This window comes from Bos grunniens, chromosome 19 (genome assembly GCF_055505025.1).
Source record: "Bos grunniens cultivar Pamir isolate PY7600 chromosome 19, Bosgru_T2T1.0, whole genome shotgun sequence".
Lineage (NCBI taxonomy): Eukaryota > Metazoa > Chordata > Mammalia > Artiodactyla > Bovidae > Bos > Bos grunniens.
In genome coordinates this window covers 28,389,948-28,406,645 of record NC_141183.1, presented here as the reverse complement: position 1 = coordinate 28,406,645, position 16,698 = coordinate 28,389,948, and the positions used below count along the sequence as shown (strand labels likewise).

At 51.2% G+C, this 16,698-nt stretch overlaps 1 protein-coding gene and 1 long non-coding RNA gene across 30 annotated transcripts in view; one reads left to right on the top strand and one right to left on the bottom strand.

The window, feature by feature from the left end:
- The window catches only part of MPRIP (myosin phosphatase Rho interacting protein), a 92,881-nt gene extending 84,926 nt beyond the window's left edge, over positions 1–7,955 (bottom strand). For 25 of the 29 annotated variants that reach the window (XR_015147744.1, XR_015147745.1, XR_015147749.1 and 22 more), the window contains exon 1: positions 7,551–7,812. Coding sequence is in view for 25 of the 29 variants with exons in the window: in XM_086358337.1 (XP_086214463.1) it covers positions 7,551–7,673 (123 nt within the window). In the remaining 4 variants the exon portion in view is untranslated. Of the gene's footprint in view, positions 1–7,550 lie in introns of all 29 variants that reach the window. The other 4 variants (XM_086358357.1, XM_086358358.1, XM_086358345.1 and 1 more) reach the window with 1 other exon arrangement.
- Positions 7,956–10,450: 2,495 nt separating this feature from the next.
- On the top strand, positions 10,451–14,367 carry LOC147351898 (uncharacterized). The gene is made up of 3 exons (XR_015147752.1): positions 10,451–10,579; positions 11,601–11,714; positions 14,143–14,367. It is a non-coding gene; the product is annotated as an uncharacterized LOC147351898 (long non-coding RNA).
- Positions 14,368–16,698: the final 2,331 nt, after the last annotated feature.

Sequence of the window (16,698 nt, the reverse complement as noted above, 5' to 3'; positions counted from 1 at the left end):
GGGAGGCCGGGCTCCTGGCCGCATATAAGCTGGCATGGGAACCAGGTGGAACACAGCCCATCCCTAGGCAGCTCAGTGACCTCAGGCTGATCTAACCTAACCCTGACCGGTTCTCCATGTCCCTACTCCATAGGCGGCCATGCTGCCCCCAGCCCTGCTCGCCTCCCCAGCTGAAGACAGTGGAAGGAGGTCATGGTACTCACAACACCGGATCCAGGGCAATGCAGGCTCAGGAGGACTGCACAGGCCTGTCCATTCACCCTCAGTGCAAGCTGACCCCAAGCCTGGGGGCAGGACACCATTCAGCACAGCACACACACCAAGCTGAGCGAGGGGAGGAAGGAGCCAGAAGGGTTACAGGTTTCAGGCAAGAATCAGGCTATGGTTTCATGTGAACTGGGATGACCCTGAGGAAACCAGCAAGTGGTTTGGAAGAGTCTAGTCCAGTCTCCAGAGACAAAATGCCAAGCCTCTGGCTCTCCTGCCCCCAAAGGAAGTGAGAACATAAGATCAGTGGAGCTGGGCGTTTGGGGGTCCCAGCCACAGGGCAGCTGTGAAAGAGCCCAGACCGCTTCACAGAGCCCTCACTGCTAAAATCAAAGGGACCACAAAATCTCAGGCAGAGGCTTCAAACCTGCCCCTCGTACTCTCAGAAACAACTGGAGGGCCCATGTGTGAGAAACAAACGGCTGAGAGGCCACGTGCCAACCGCCTGTCGCCCAGAACCATGTCACTTCTCCGGCTTCATACATGCTTCTGTACGAGACTCCTTTGAGTAAAAGGTGCTGCAATTTAAAGTTTGAAAACTGCTGACCTGGTTCAACCATGTTGTCTCAGATGGGAAAGTGATGCTCAGAGAGTAAGTTTTCAAGGATAAAGGAAGCCTGTTTTCTCAGATTAATTGCTTCGAAACCAGCCCCCAGCGCTCCCCCTCCTCCCCGTGTCCTGCCCGCCGCCCACAGCACGAGGGTGAAGGCAGCAGAAGCGCAGTTCCCTCCAGCCTCTCCTCCCTGGCTCAAGGCTCTTTTTTCACGTCTAGATGGCAACTTGGTAACAACTTAAAGATAAGTATTCCAAGTCAAATTTATTTCAGCTAAACAGCATCAGGGTGCCAGTGATCTGGAGAGAGCCCAAACAAAGGCTGTTCCCCACAGGAGAGGCCCTTGGCATCCTTTCTGGAATATTAATTACCACAAAGGGAGATGGTGGCCTTCACAGGCCTGGTCAGTACTCTCCATCCATTCCGTTAGAGAACTAGACCACTCCTGAGAACAAAATGTGGGCAATGGCTTTAGAGGTGGGAAGCTGAGGCCAGGAGAACACAGGTGACCTTTCTGGGTCACCCTGCAAGGTCTGTGCCAAGAACAGAACACAGGTCTTCCACTGCAGCCCTTCTGCATGGCAAGGGAACAAGAACTCAGAAAGAAGGGTCAAGCAGCAGGCTAGAAGGCTGGGGAAGCAACGAGGAGGCAGCCGCAGAGCACTGAGCAAACACAGAGGGTGGTGCCCGGCGCAGGCACCCCACCTCCACGTGCCCCCACCACCCACCCTGGGCTCCCACTCACTCCCCACAGCAGGTGTCTACTAAGCCCGGGCCAGCCAGCACCCTGCTCTCCTCTGCCCTGCTGGGCAGTAGGAACCAGAGCCCAGAGCTCTCAAGTACAGTAAAAGGAGTCACCAAAAGAAAAGTGACTTTCAAAGAAAGAACCCCTGAAGTTGGCAAAAACACACCATGAGGGGATGCAGGTAAGAGCGTCAGTCCCAGCTGATACTCTTTTTGTAGCTCCAGGACTCTGAACGCGAGCTGAGGAGGAAAAATCCACAGGCACAGCCTTCCCACCCTGGGCTTCCCCGGAGGGTCTCAAGAACCCAGCTGTGGGCCAGGCCACTGCAGCCAGAGCCGCCCCATTCATCACTGTAGACAACAGCCAGCCACACGTGGACACTGAGCACTTGGAATGAGGCTAGTCTGGACCAGGTGCTGTAAGGTAAAGTGCAGGTAACAGCATGTTTACATGTTGAAACAGTAATTAATGTTTTAGATACATTAGGTTAAATATAATTAAAATTAATCTCACCTGTTTCTTTTTACTTTGTGGCAACCAGAAAATTTTAAATTACCTATCTGGCTTGCATTACAGTTCTACTGGACAGGGCTGGTCTAACGGGGGGGGGGGGGGGGGGGGGGGGGGCGGGGCAGAGGGTGAGGGGCAGTGGGTTGGGGGTTGGAAAGCTATGTATGCTCACTCCAGAGGCCAAGTCTAGCCCACTGGTTACTTTTTCTTAAGGTCCCGAGACCAAGAATGGTTTTTACATTTTAAAATGGTTATATAAGTACGTACCTAAATGCCTCAATTTTGCCTGTGGTCCTACAAAGCTGAAAATATTATCTGGCCCTTTAAGAAAGTATTTGCCAATCCCTAGACTCTAGAAACAAAACAATCAGATACTCACTCCAGAGACACTAGAAGCAGAGGGCAGGTTTAGGATTTGTGTGTGTGTGTGATTCTTGAACTTTTTTTATTGAGACAAAATTCACATCACATAAAATTAACCACTTTCAACAGAACAGTTCAGTGGCATTTAGTACATAGTGTTGGGCAAACAGCTTCTCTGTCTAAGATCACTCCAAAACAGAACCTTGATCCCATCAGCAGGTATGCCCTGTTCCCCTCTAACCAGAACGCTTGCAACCACTAATCTGCTTTCTGTCTCTACAGATTTACCTGTTGTGGACATTTCATATCAACGCAATCATACAGTATTTGACCTTTTGTGTCTGACTCTTTCACTTAATATCAGTTTTTGAGGGTCAATCATGTTGTAGCACGTCTCATTACTTCATCCCTTTTTTATAACTGAATGATACTGTAGTGTATGGACAGACAATAATTTCTCTGTTCGTCCACTGATGAATACTTGGGTTGGTGCTACTTTCAGCTATTGTAAATAGTGCTGTTAGAAACATAGGCATAAAACTATTTGTTTGAATACCTGTTTCCAATTCTTTTGGGTATATGCTAGGAATGGAATCACTGAGTCACGTGCTGATTCTTTTGAGGAAGTGCCAAGCTGATTCCCACAGCAACTGTACCATTTTACACTCCCAGAAACAACGCACGAGGGCTCCAACTTCGCCACATCTTCACCACACTTAACACTTTCCCTTTTTCTTCTACAGCCATCCTGGTGGGTATGAAGTGGTACCTCATTGTGGTTTCAATTTGCATTTCCCTAATGACTAATGATATTAACCACTTTTCATGTGCTTGTTTGGTCATTTGTAAGGTCTGGGACTTCTGACACACCCTTTACCAAACTATCTACCAAGCTGAATAATCACAAATCTTCTAAAATGGGTGGGCATGAAATCTTTCCGTTGTTTCTGAGATAAATGTTAAGTCAAATAAAGAAGTTCCATACCCTGGAACATCTAAGAAAGTCACAGAAGAGAAATGATGAACTGACTGGTGAAATGATTCACAAGGACAGCAAGGCCTGGTCTACCCACCTCCATGTCTGGGATTGCTACCCCAATGCCCCAGAGGCCCCAGCGGCCCCAGCACTGGAGTACGAGCGCAGCAAGGGGCAGAATTAGACTAGAGGGCTGAGGGAAGACACAGGAGGGCTGAAGAGCTAGGAAAGACCAAGACCAACCTCCTCTTTCTCCTGGAGAGAGACAACCCAGCCAAGGTCCCAAAACAGTGCTAGACCAGGGACCAGAACTGAAGTTTGGTGATTTCTTTCACAAACAGCCGTGCTTAATGGTGCACAAGTCAGCTGGAGAGGGAGACATCCAGCCAACAGCCCCAGGAACCCAGGCTGGCACGAGGACCCGGAAGCCAAGACCCCTCAGTTCCAGACCTGCTGCTCCCACTGACCAACAAGCCTCCCCCCTCTCGTTTCACTCTACACAGCCTCATGAGCAACTCCATTCACTTCTATGACATCAGAATTCCCACCGGGCCTCAACCCCTCCTCCAGCTCTAAACAACTACCTAAGTAGGTGATTCCACCTAAGGACCATATTGGACCTCCACCTCCTTGAAGTCAAATGTACTGCTTTTTTTACTCGGGAATTCCCTACTCCCCCAAATCTACTCCAAATCTGCTATTCTCAACTGCCGTTAAAGGTACTTTTACCCAATCAGGTTTCCTCAATTCCCACCTCTGATCGACTACCAATGTCTTGTTCCCAGTGTCAGCACTGACCTGGAGAAGACCTTTACAGACATTTACCTGGACTTCTTCAAGAGCATCTATTACAGCTTCTGCCTTTAGCCAGAATTATTATCTTCCTACAACACAAACCCAATGGGTTAAAAAGCTAAGCACAGGTAATTCTCTGGAGGTCCAGTGGTTAGGACACCATGCTCCTTTCACTGCCAAGGGCCCAGGTTCGATCCCCCCGTCAGAGAACTAAGATTCCCACAAGCCACACAGTGTGGCCAAAAAACACAAACAAAGTTAAGCATAAAAATAATATTTGCTTACTTATATTAGAGAAAATATTAGAGGCTATTCTATAATGCTGGAAATAAAACCTTTATAAGCATGACATTAAAACTACAAACTATAAAGGAAAACATGGAAACCTAACTGCATTCATATTTAAAACTACCATATAAAGGCTTCCCAGGTGGCTCAGAAGGTAAAGAATCTGCCCACAGTGTGGGAGACCCCGGTTCAATCCCTGTCCCGGAAGATCCCCTGGAGAAAGATATGGCAACCCATTCTAGTATTCTTGCCTGGAGAGTTCCATGGACAGAGAAGCCTGGCAGGCTACATACAGTCCATGAGGTCACAGAGTCAGACACAACTGAGCGACTAACACACACATGTAAAAAGAGGAAAACACCTTACATTCACTTAAACACAGTATATAACAGGTACTGCAACCGCTGAGCCTGCGGGCTGTAGAAGCCTGCACGCCACAAGACGACCCAGGTACCAAATTAGTACCTAGAGTGGGAGTCAGCAAACCATGGCTCCAGGCCAATCCTCCCAACTGCCTGTTTTTGTAAATGAAGTTTTACTGGAAACAGCCATACCCCTTAGGTTACATCTTGTCTATAGCAGCTTCACACAGCGGCTTTTGTTGTACAGTGGCAGAGCTCCATAGTAGCCACAGAGGTCTATGGCCCACAAGGCTGAAATATTTACTATCTGACCTTTTACAGAAAGTTTGTGGACTCCTGACCTAGAATATATACAGAAAACTCCCACAACTCAATGGGATGAGGGGTTGGGGGGCACTAACCTGATAGAGAAATGGGGAAATAATATGAAAATCCACAAAAGAAACAAAATATACCCAACAAATATTATTAAAAGAGGCTTAACCTCACTGGTAACTTGGGAAATTATTATAGAACTAAATCATTTGATAATACCCAGTCGTGGCAATGATAAGATATACAGTCTTTTCCGGAAGACAATTTGATGATTACCTGGAAAAAATATATGTATGTATTTAATATATTTTATATCAATTCACTCATTCTATTTTTACAGATCTTCCCCCAGAGAAATACCTGCACTTGTGCGTGTGCAGGTGCGCACACACATACCCAAAAGCAGTTAGAAAGCATTGAAGCATTGTTCATTGAAGCATTCACTATCTATAACAACAAAACCAGTAAGGAACCTTGCTGCCCAGCAATAAGGTAATGGTTAAACTATGGTACATCCCTGACGATATAAAATGCAAAACAAGTTTGGTATACTGATATGTATGACCATGAAAATGGCTACAAGACATCATCAAGAAGAGAGAAAAAAAATTATGTGGCAGAGCAAAAATGCACACAGTTTAGGTTAAAAAAGATTTTTTCACTGTACTTGACTCCGTGTGTATGCAGAGAAATGCACAGGAGAACAACTAACGGATAAACGCCTTAAAGAGGAGGTAGCCTCGATGATCCCTAATCTATCTTCCAGCCTTGACGGTCTAAAATAAGCCCGGGGCGGGAGGGGCAACAGGAAGCAAGGACTTGGGGAAGACTGATGGGAACCGATTGGCTGAGGTTTCCTAATGGAGCCATGAGGATGGGGGGGGGGGGGGGGGGCCGGATGCAGGGAGCAGCAGCTAAGGCTGTTGGCAACCGCCCTAAGTCTCCCTCCTCTTTTCAAGAGCAGTTTCTTCCTGAAAGATCCCAGGAGGTAGAAGCCTGGCGTAATCCCTCCAGGCACAAATAACCCAATCATTTCAGAAACTACCATTCCACTTGTGCCTGGGAGGGCCCAGGCCTATTTCAAAACCTACAGTTCAACTGTGAATACACTGCAAGATTAAGGTACTTTTAAATTTGCAACATCCACCCACGAATCCAATTAATAATCAGCATTTTTTAAACAGATACATTTCAAATATGCAGATTTCATTCCAGTTCAACTAAGCTTAAGAATCAGAAAACAAGCCCTTTCAGGTGTAAACACTCAATTTAAGCAGCTGTCTAGAATAACTAGAAAACTCTCAGAATAACCCTTGCCAAGACCAGAAACTTTCTAAATTCAAGTTTACTGTTCTGCAGGTGATTCTTGTTTGTTTTTTAAGCTGTAAAAGGAAAAAGTTTACTAAGGTATCACGCCGCTTTTCATAACAGCCTGGTGAGGTAAGATTCCTGCTCCCAATTTATGGAGAAGGAAATGAAACTATACCGAGCAAACGGACTTGTTCAAGGTCACACACTTGCCAGTGACAGCAAGCCTAAGAAGCTCGGTCTCCTGAGTCCTGGTCCAGGACCCTCATCGTCACAGGAACTGCTTCCCCGGGCGAGGAGTCCGGTGGAGAGAAGGGCATGTCCCTTAGAAGCCCACTCACCACCGGGAGTGGGCCCTGAGGTCCTGACGCTCTGACTCTGCCGCCCCGGGTGTGGAGTCTCGGTAACGGGAGTCTTTTCCTGGCCGCTGGGGACGGCGGCGGGTCCCGTGCCGTCATCCCTGCCAGGCCACCCACTCCGCAGCGAGAGAAACGGCCCACCCCGGCCACTGGAAAGCGGTGAGCCGGTGGAAGGAGCCGCCGCGACGAGGTCAGCTCCCAACCCCGCGCAGAGAGACCAGGGAGACCTCGAGGAGATGGGGGCCGGGGAGAGGCCGCGTGGGGGCACGACGGCCCAGGAAGCGGGAGTGCTCGCGCCGGGCCGCAGAGCCCAGCTCCGGAGGCCGGCCGTCCCAGTAACCCCGCCCGGGCACGCGGGACGGCCCGGCGCCGCGCTGTGGGCGGGTTTCCGCCGCCGAAGCCTGCGAAGCCCCCCGGGGACGAGGGACGCGGCCGGGAGCTGCGACTCTGGGGGCGGGGAGGCCGCGAGCCCCTCCTGCCGGCGGCCCGGGGTCGCGTCCGGAGCGAGACCCGGACCCAGGCCGCCCCCGCCCGGAGCCACCGGCGAGAGATGGGGGGGCGCGGAGCCGGACGGCCGCAAGCGGCCCCGCGCTTTGTTCCCCGCGCTCGGCCGGGCGCCCCGAGCCGCCGAAACGCATGAGTCACCGGGCAGCGAGCGGAGGGCGCCGCTCGTCCCGCGGGCGCCGCTTTGTCCGCCCCGCCCGCTCACCTGCGTCAGGTCTTCGTCGTTAAGCAGATGCGACTCGCGGGGCTTGAAGCAGTTCTGACACTTGCTCTTGTTGAAGATGTTGGCCTGGAATTTCCTGCACGGGTTCTCCTTGGCCGCCGACATGGCCGGGCGCGGGCTCAGGCCGGGCGCCGCCGCATCCCCGGCCGCCGCCTCCAGCCGCGCACGCAGGCCAGAGCCTCAGAGAGCGCGCGGCCCTAGCCGCCCGCCCGCGCCGCCGCCGCCGCCGCCGCCCGCCGACCCCGGGCCCATGGACGCGGCCTCGCGCGCCCGCTCCCGCTCCCACTGCCCCGCCGGTCCCCGCGCTTGGTGCCCGCGCAGCCCTCGGCGCCCGCAGCCGTAGCGAAGGGGAGCGGAGCGCCGGGCGCACTCCAGGGCGGCGGGCGCGCGCGAGGAGGCGACGGGCCAGCGCGCGGGGCGGGGCAGCGCGCGGGGCGGGCCCGCGTCCCGGCGCGATCGGCGCCTCGTCGGACCAATGGCAGCTCCACCTCCCGGCTAACAAAGAAACCCTCTAGCCAATGGGAGTCGGGGGAGGGACAGCAGGCGGCCTGGCGCAAGGTAACTTGTGTGTAGGCGGAGGAAGGCGGGGAGTGGTGGGGCGTTCAGGCTTGGTGGACGGGCGCGCGGCCGCCGGGCCTGACAGCTGCGGGGGCGGAGCCTGAAGGCGGGGCGGGGCCTGTGGGAGGGGCGGGGAAGAGAGGGGCCTACCGGCCGGCTCCACAAACAGCTCCTGCAACCTCGCGGTCGCGCGCCCACGCGGAGAGGATTAGTTTGACACCCACTGGGCGCGGGCCCCGCGTGGCGGTCAGTAAGGCTCCATACAGTTCCAAGTACTTGATATGCGCGAGACTCACAGCCTCCCCATCCACATTTTACGTGGGCGGATACTAAGGAGCGGAGAAGTTAACGAGAGGGAGGTAGGGTTTCGAGGGGGTGACTAAGAGGCGTCAGCCTGGAAGAGCTGTCAGTTCTATTGCGGGAGATTAGTGAGGGCTGACGCGATGCCAGCTACTGAGCCAGGCATTCCTGCCCCCATGACGTGCTGGAGGAAATTAAGGCCCGAAGTCACTGGGGGAGGGAGGGGTCGCTGTGCTAGGCGGGCCAACTCCCTCTCCAGTCGTCCACTCTCCAGCCTCCTAACCAAAAGACCGCTTGGCGAAGACTGTAAAGGGGGCGCAGGCGAAGGCTCAGCAGCCCAGAGAGGGGGCTCCTCGGGGAGATCAGGGGTGGCTTCAGGGAAGAGGGAAAATCCAAGCAGAAGGTGAGAGGTTGGGAGGGCATGGGGTAAGGGAGGAAGGAGCCGGACGGGATGGGGCTGGCAGCCTGGACCTCGGGTTTCAAGCTCCGACGGGTAAAGGTCATTCTGCTGGCAGTCAGGAGTCCACCACCGGAGTTTTCAAACAGGGGGGTGAGCCAACTCGCCTCACAGAGGAGGTGACACCGAAGCATGTGTTAGTGGCGGGGACAGCAGCTGTTGCTTAGGGAATGGAAGGTTTCAGAAGCAGCAGATGCTTCCAGGGCTGTGTACTTTTCCACTGAGCATCCGATGAACATCGCAGGGAGGTGGATTTCAAGTCAGTGTAAGACAATACTTCCCTCCAAAGGGAGCTGAAGAAAGGTGGATCCACGATCCACATCCTGTGGCCACCTGAGGGGAAAGGCCAGCTCTTGACCTTGGGCAAGTGCCGTCACCTGCCGGCTGCCTCAATTACCTCATCTACAAAACTGGCATGATGGTGTGCTTGTTGTGAGCATTACATGACACAATCCTTATAAAATATTTAGCATAATGTGTCAAAATGTTAATTGGTGAATCTAGGCAAAGGGTGTTTATTGTCCTATCCTTGTAATATTTCTGTTGGTTTACATTTTTGCAAAGTAAAATAATGTGTGTGTGGCGGGGGACAGAGAGAGGTGCACAGAATCCTCAGAAACTGACACCAATGCTGGCCTCTGGGGAGAGAGCTGGGTGGTGAGAGGTGACCTACTTTTAATTTTCACTGTGAGCCCTTTTGTTTCTTTGGATTTGGTATTATGTGGTATCCCTGGGTTGGGAAGATCCCCCAGAGAAGGGAATGGCTACCCACCCCAGTATTCTTGCCCGGAGAATTCCATGGACAGAGGAGCCTGGCGGGTTATAGTCCGTGGGGTCACAGAGTCGAACACGACTGAGCGACTAACTTTCGCTTCACAACTTGTTTTAAAGTAATTTTTAAAGTCTTACCCATGCCTGAAGGCCAACTCAAAGGCTCCTGCCCTTAAGAAAATGCTTGGGGGACTCTGCTGATGGTCCAGGGGTTAAGACTCCACACTTCCACTTCAGTAGGCACTGTTCCATCTCTGGATTGGGAACTAAGATCCTGCATGCTACGTGGGGTGACCAAAAAATTTAAAAAAGTGAAAAAGAAAATGCCTGGCATGTTCAGCTCTAGTTGGCACACACATGTGGCACCTGCCTTGAATGGAAAGGGTCTGCAGCTGGGCAGAAGATGACGTGTGATTCAAGCCACCTGGGAGGAGCTCACACTGAGCAAGCAGAGACAGATAAGAGCAGAGGGCACAGAGACAGTCAACCTGGGCTGTTGTGAGGGTCCAGACAAGGGGACCCAGCTGTGTGCGTGCGGCTTCTGGGAGGGCTGCTTGGAGGAGGCAGTGCCAGGGCTGAGACATGAGCTGAGTAAGAACCAACCAGGATGAGGCAGAAGGCGAGCATTCCAGACAGAAGTAGGGCAGAGTCAAGAGTGATCTGGAAAGAGCGAGCAGACCGTGCTCACAGAGCTTCAGCCCTTGCAGAATGGACACCTGTTACCATAGGTTATAGCCTGGCCTCTTCAGGGAGATGGTTGTTGATGTTTATTATCATCATTTTATCTCCATTTTACAGAAAACACACATGAGACTCGGGGCATTTAAAGAACTTGCCTGTGGTTACAACACATACCCTCTAAGAGAGGATTCAAACGCACACAGGCTTCAAACGACCCCAGAGCTTCCTGGGCAGCTGGGAACCAGTAAGTGATGTTGTTAGACTGAACACTTAAGAAGGGCTGCTGGCCTGAGAATGAAGCAGAGGAGGAGACTGGAAACATAACCGATCGGAAACTACTGCCACAGCCCAGGTAGTGGCCTGAACTAGGACAGAGTCAGGGGGAGATGATCAGAATGAATTCGGGAATATTCAAGAGGGAATCAGGTATACTTAACCCTCTAAGTGCTGTCCTCCAGACAGGACCAGACCATGGCACCATGCGAGCAGCACTGGGTTAGGAGTCCTGCTCCATTTCCCCGGAGCTTCCCTGCCTGGCACAGAGTAGGCACTTACGAAGTGAATGGACGAAAAGTGTCTGTCCCATCTCACTGTTGTGTCTCCCACACCAGAGTATAATACCCATGCACACAGGGCATCTTATCACCTTGGCTTGTTTCTGGGATCCTAGAACAGCACCTGGGACCACACCAAATACTGCGCGTGAATGCTCTTTGGGCTGTCCACTCACAATCTGTCCACTGCAGACATCTCTATGGATGATGTAAAGCTCAGACAGGCAATGACGAGGCAGTGCTCTTCACGTGGGCTCCAAATGCAGACAGGGGCATCTCCCTGCTCTGCGCCCCAACACCATCCTATAAGGGAGCAGGACTCATGGACATGCACACACACACATACATACACATACATACACATCACACACACATGCGTATACATGTACACACATATACACACAAACACACGTACATACACAAGCACATACACAAATGCACACACGAATACATATACACATGTGCACACATACACACGTGCATGTATGTACACATATACACATGCATGTATGTACACACACGTGCATACACGCACACGCACACACACACACATGTGCATGTACCCACTCTCAGATTCAGTGACAGAAGCTCAGGGTAGAGACACACCTAGAGGGAAACCACCCTTTGATCTCGGCTCACCGTGGATGAGTCTCTTTTGCCCTGAACCGCATGTGAGTGGAATCTGCACTGTGTCTGGCTTTCCTCACTCAGCTGTGGGTCTGCGGATCCCGCGTTGTCATGCATGTCAGTGCCTCGTGTGTTCTCAACGCTGCCTCAGAGTCCGCTGATTGGATTGCCCTGAAAATGCTCTCGGTCTGGTTCATGGTGAGTAACTCTCATAGGAACATCCTTGGCCTGACTCTGGCCGAGGAAAGCACTTGCTTTGTAGGATCCACCCAAGAAGAGTTAGTTTGGTGAGAGTGTATCTCAGGTAACAGGAAACTGACAAACAGTTCTCCAACCTGGGGGCTGGTTATCCTCTCCCCTTTGCTTTAAACTTGGTAATGAGATTCACCAAGGACCACGCTGCCCCTCCAGCTCATGGGCCCCCTCGGAGATGCTGGACCTGGGCCCAGCAGCACTCAGGAAGCTATGCTGTAGGTGCTGTGCTGGGCCTGCCTGATCTTTGGGAAAATTTTTGAAACAGTGGTGGAGCTGGGGTTCTTCAATCTTAAGGGATTTAAAAAACACCTACTCTGGGCCCCTACACCCACATATTCTTATTTAATTAGCCTCTGGAAAAACTCCTTGAGGGGTTGCTGTCAGGGCAGGGGGGTGCGGCCCACTGGTTCAGGCAGAATGGGAGTAACAAGCCAAGAGGTTGCCAGCCTAGGAGGGCCCAGGAGGTCATATGGCTGCATGAAAACACCCATCTGACCCAGCTCATGACCGACTCTGCTTTACTGCCTCTTGCGGTTCTGTGAGCTGACTGGGCCTGGCTCTGCTAGGTCTCACAAGAGCACAGTTGAGACAGTGTTCAGGCTGAGGCCTTCCTTTTCCACCTCTGTCCCATGGCCTCTCCCCACAGCTCAGGGATCCCCAAAGTCCGGAAGGGAGGAGGCAGAACCAGCAGGGATCTCCCACCCTGGCTCCAGGTCCACCATCCCTCCATCTTCCGAGTCAGTGTCACTGCCCAGCCCCAGCACCGCCCCAGGGCCTGCATCCCCGGGAGTGCTTCCTTGGGCCCCTGAGACTGGCTGCCACAAACAGTGTCTGCTTCATAGGTTACTGTGAGGATGAAATATATTAATACACAGGACGTGTCTAGTTTGATACTTGTGACAGTAGTTGCTTAGAAGCTTTCTGCTTTTACTGTTGTGCCTAGAACCCCTGTGCTGGGATTGGCAAGCTTCTTCTCTAGACAGCCAGCTAGTAAATGTTTTAGGTTTTACAGACCACATGGTCTCTGACACAAGCACCCACTCAACTGTTGTTCCAGGGAGGCTTCATAGGCAATACATAAATGCATGAGTGAGGTGGGGTTCCAATAAAACTTTATTTACACTAACAAGTAGAGGGCCAAGTTTGCCCTCTCCCTTGAGTCCCCTCTTTTCCTATCGGTCGAGCCTCCCTGTCGTGGCCAGTCTCTCAGGAAGGTGGGTCTCCCTGGTCCTGGACTAGCCCCTGTCAGCCATCATGTCGAATCATATGGTTCTGTGGCCATGGAACGCTGTCAGGGTGCTCCATGCTGGGTTCTGTGTTCTCTCACATATAATCTCACTAAACGCAAATCAGTTCCCACAGCACCAAGTGGTGCCTGGTGGGACTTCTTGGTACCCCCTCATCTTCCAGTAGTCCCCTCCAAAGCCACCCCAAATGACCTATACTTCAAATGTTGCAAACCCATCTTGCTGGCCCCTCCCTGCTTGCCGCGTGGGGTTAGTATTACTTCCAGTTTACAGATGAGGAAACTGAGGCACAGGGAGGTCAAGGACCTCATTCAAGGTGGTAGAACCAGTAAATAGTGAGGCTGAACTCAGACGTGTGCAGTCCATTTATAACCAGTGCTTTACACTATGCAGCCAAGGGTGCTGTGGGCAGGTGGGCCCCGACCTTCCCTGGGGCTCAGGTGCGCTGCCCTCGGAGGAGGTCAGAGGAGCGTGTAGGCTCCTTCTAACCTGATTCCCACAGGCACCAAATGACCACAGTCCTCAGATACAACAGGACCTGGGCAGATAAAGTCCAGCAGGAGGGAAATTTAGCTGTTCTATTAAAATTTTCAGCATGCACACCCTCTGACCTAGTGAGTCCTCTGGGAAGACAGGTGTGGAACTGCTCACACTGGTGCACAAAGGTATGTCATGGACAAGGATGCTCAAGGCATCATTGTTCTCGAGAATAGAAACATGGAAACGCTCCAGCTGGCCACCTCTGGGAGATCTGATAAATAAATGATAGTTTTTTGATATAGGGGAGTGCCATGAAGCCAGTAAGGAGTGAGAGGGTCAGAGTGGTCAGCCTTCTGCAATGTAAGGTGAAGTCTAAAAACTGGTTGGGGGGTGAGGTGGGAGGGAGGCTCAAGAGGGAGAGGATATATATAGTTATGACTGATTCCCATTGTTGTACAGCAGAAACCAACATAGCATTGTAAAGCAAGTATCCTCCAATTAAAAAAAAAAAAGTAAATGTAGGAAGAAAGCGTAGGGGTATGTCATGCAGTCAGTTATTAAAAAATGTTATGTTTTTACTTGAAAATAAAAGAGCTGGTGGGAGGGACTTCCTTGATGGTCCAGATGCCCCATTCCCAATGCAGGAGACGCAGGTTCCAGCCCTGGTTTGGGAAGATCCCACGTTCTATGGAGTAACTAAGCATGTGGGCCACAACTGCAGAGCCCGAACTCTATAGAGCTTGTACGGCACAACAAAAGAAGCCACCGCTATGAGAAACCCACGCATCATAACTAGAGAAAGCCCTCGTATAGCAACGAAGACCCAATGCAGTCAAAAATAAATTAATTATTTAAAAAGAAAAGAAAAATTTAATAAAGGAGTCAATGTCATCTCAAATAAACCTTTTAAAAAAAAAGCTGATGGGAAAATGGTGTGTGTTGTGCTGATTCCTGCCTTAAGTGTATATAGATAGATAGATAGAGATAGAAAATATATCCACACACAGCATTTGCACAGAGAAAGTCTAAAGGCACAGACACCAAACTTGAAATTAACCTTGGGAGGTACAAGAATGGGAACTCTCAGATAAGCTACAGATTTAGAGTGTACAAACATTGGGTTTTTATTAATATAGAGAATCCTGTGATGAAGGTTGGTATTCCCATTCCCAGCTCCACAGTCACCAGCTCAGGATGAGTCTCCTTTTAGGCACCCTCCTCCCCTCCCATATTATATTAGAGCAGAACCCCCACTCATACCATTTCTTCCATAAACACTTCACTGTGTGCAAAGATCACACCCAGGCATACCTTGGAGGCACTGTGGGTTTGGTTCCAGACCATTACAATAAAATGAATATTGCAGTAAAGCAAGGTGCACACACACACACACACAAATTTCAACATGTGTCTCTGAAAGATAAGGACTATTTTTTTTAAAGCAGCCACAACACCATGATCGCACCTAAAAATATAATAATTCTTTAACATCATCTAATGTCCAGTAAGTCATTTCTAGTTATCTCATAGAAACATGAATTCTTTTCATAACAATAATAATAAAGGTTGAAACAGAAAAGAAAGCCTGTCCAGAGGGCAGGCTGGTACAATCCTCCTGGAGGTTTGTTTAGTGACACTTATCAAAGCCTTAAAAATGTGCTTATCTTTGGCCCAGCAATCCCGACCCACGAATTTATTCCAGGAAAACAAGATGAAAGAGGGAGGCAGACGCCGTTTTGCCGGGTGTGCCGCGCCTGTCACAGAGAGGCTGCTTGGAAAATATTTGTTGAATGTGAGGTTGAGCTTCAGTGTCGTTCTCTGCTGCTTTGTTTGTAAAAGGAAAAACTGAAAGCAACAGAACTGAAAGACGCTAGGGTCCCAGCTCAATAAACAAGGGCAGATCCATAATGGAATGTGGCCCCGTCATTGAGCTGGTTGTGATAATACTCAAAGATGCTCCCATTTCCTCGAGTGCGGCCCAACGTCCCGGCGGGCAGCCCAGGCTCGGGTAGGGAAGGGGGACCGTCATATGTCACGGTGGAAAAGCCCAGCAGACTCTCCCCCTGGACATCAGCTGTGATGGATCACACAGACCTCAGGTGCCCAGATGTGATGCAGTGAGACGGATCTCCCCCCAAAACCGCCACCCTAGTCACATCACGAGAAAACATCAGACAAACCCAAATGAACCTGCATTCTACAAAATGCGTGCTTCAAAACTGTCAAGGTTGTGGAACAGGAGGAGAGGAAGCAGCTTGGCCTGAACCCCAAGTGGGATCCCGGATGGGGTCTGGGAATAGGAGAAGGACAGCTGGGGAAGAACTAGCAAAATCCTGATGAAGCTCCTGGTTTAGTGAATGATAATTTACTAACGTTAATGTTTTAGTTTTGGCAAACGTGCCATGGTTTAGTAGGGGAGGTTCGCATTCGGGGAGGCTGGGTGAAGTGTGGACAGGAGCAGAGTGTGCTCTCCCGGCTACAAAGCTAAGTCGTTTCAAAAAGTAGAGTATTTTAAGGCAGCGGAAGGTAGGTATTTCTTAGCATAGGGACGGGTACATGATACATTAAAGGGGGAATCTGTGTCTAGGCTCATATAGTTTTTGCTGAATGACTCCAGTTTTGTAATAAGTCACCAACCAAGTGTGTGTATATACATGAATGGAGGTATATGCAAAATACACGCACAAACACGTGGGAAAACAATGTCTGGGTGCAGACTCCCATGGCTGCAGGCCCGGGGCTGGGGAGAGGTGCCACCGTCCTTCTGAAATGGGCAGCGGCCTCTTGGTTCCAACCAGTCGTCCTGCAGGACGTGGAACCAGTCCTGATGGATCTTCTCATTTTTCAGAAGAAATCGAAATCCAGGCTGTTACCAAAGTCTCTAGGGCCCACTCAGCTGTGGGGAGAGGGCCTCCAGGGTCATGTGGCCAAGGAGAAGAGGGCTGGGGAGCCGAAAGGCCTGCAAGCTGGGTGCCAGCAGCGCCATCCCGCCTCGCCCCCCTCTACACCTGGGCCTGGAAGACAGCCAGCTGTCGAGGGGGTTAGAGGGGGGGCATGCCACTCTCCCAGCCTCGCCCATGAACACAGCCAGGATGGGGCAGAGGTTTACTCACGGCCCACGTGCCCAGGTTCTGACCCTCTGGTTCGGCAGGTCACTCTATGTGCGTGCGTGTGAGTGATGGATCCAGCATCCCCTCGGG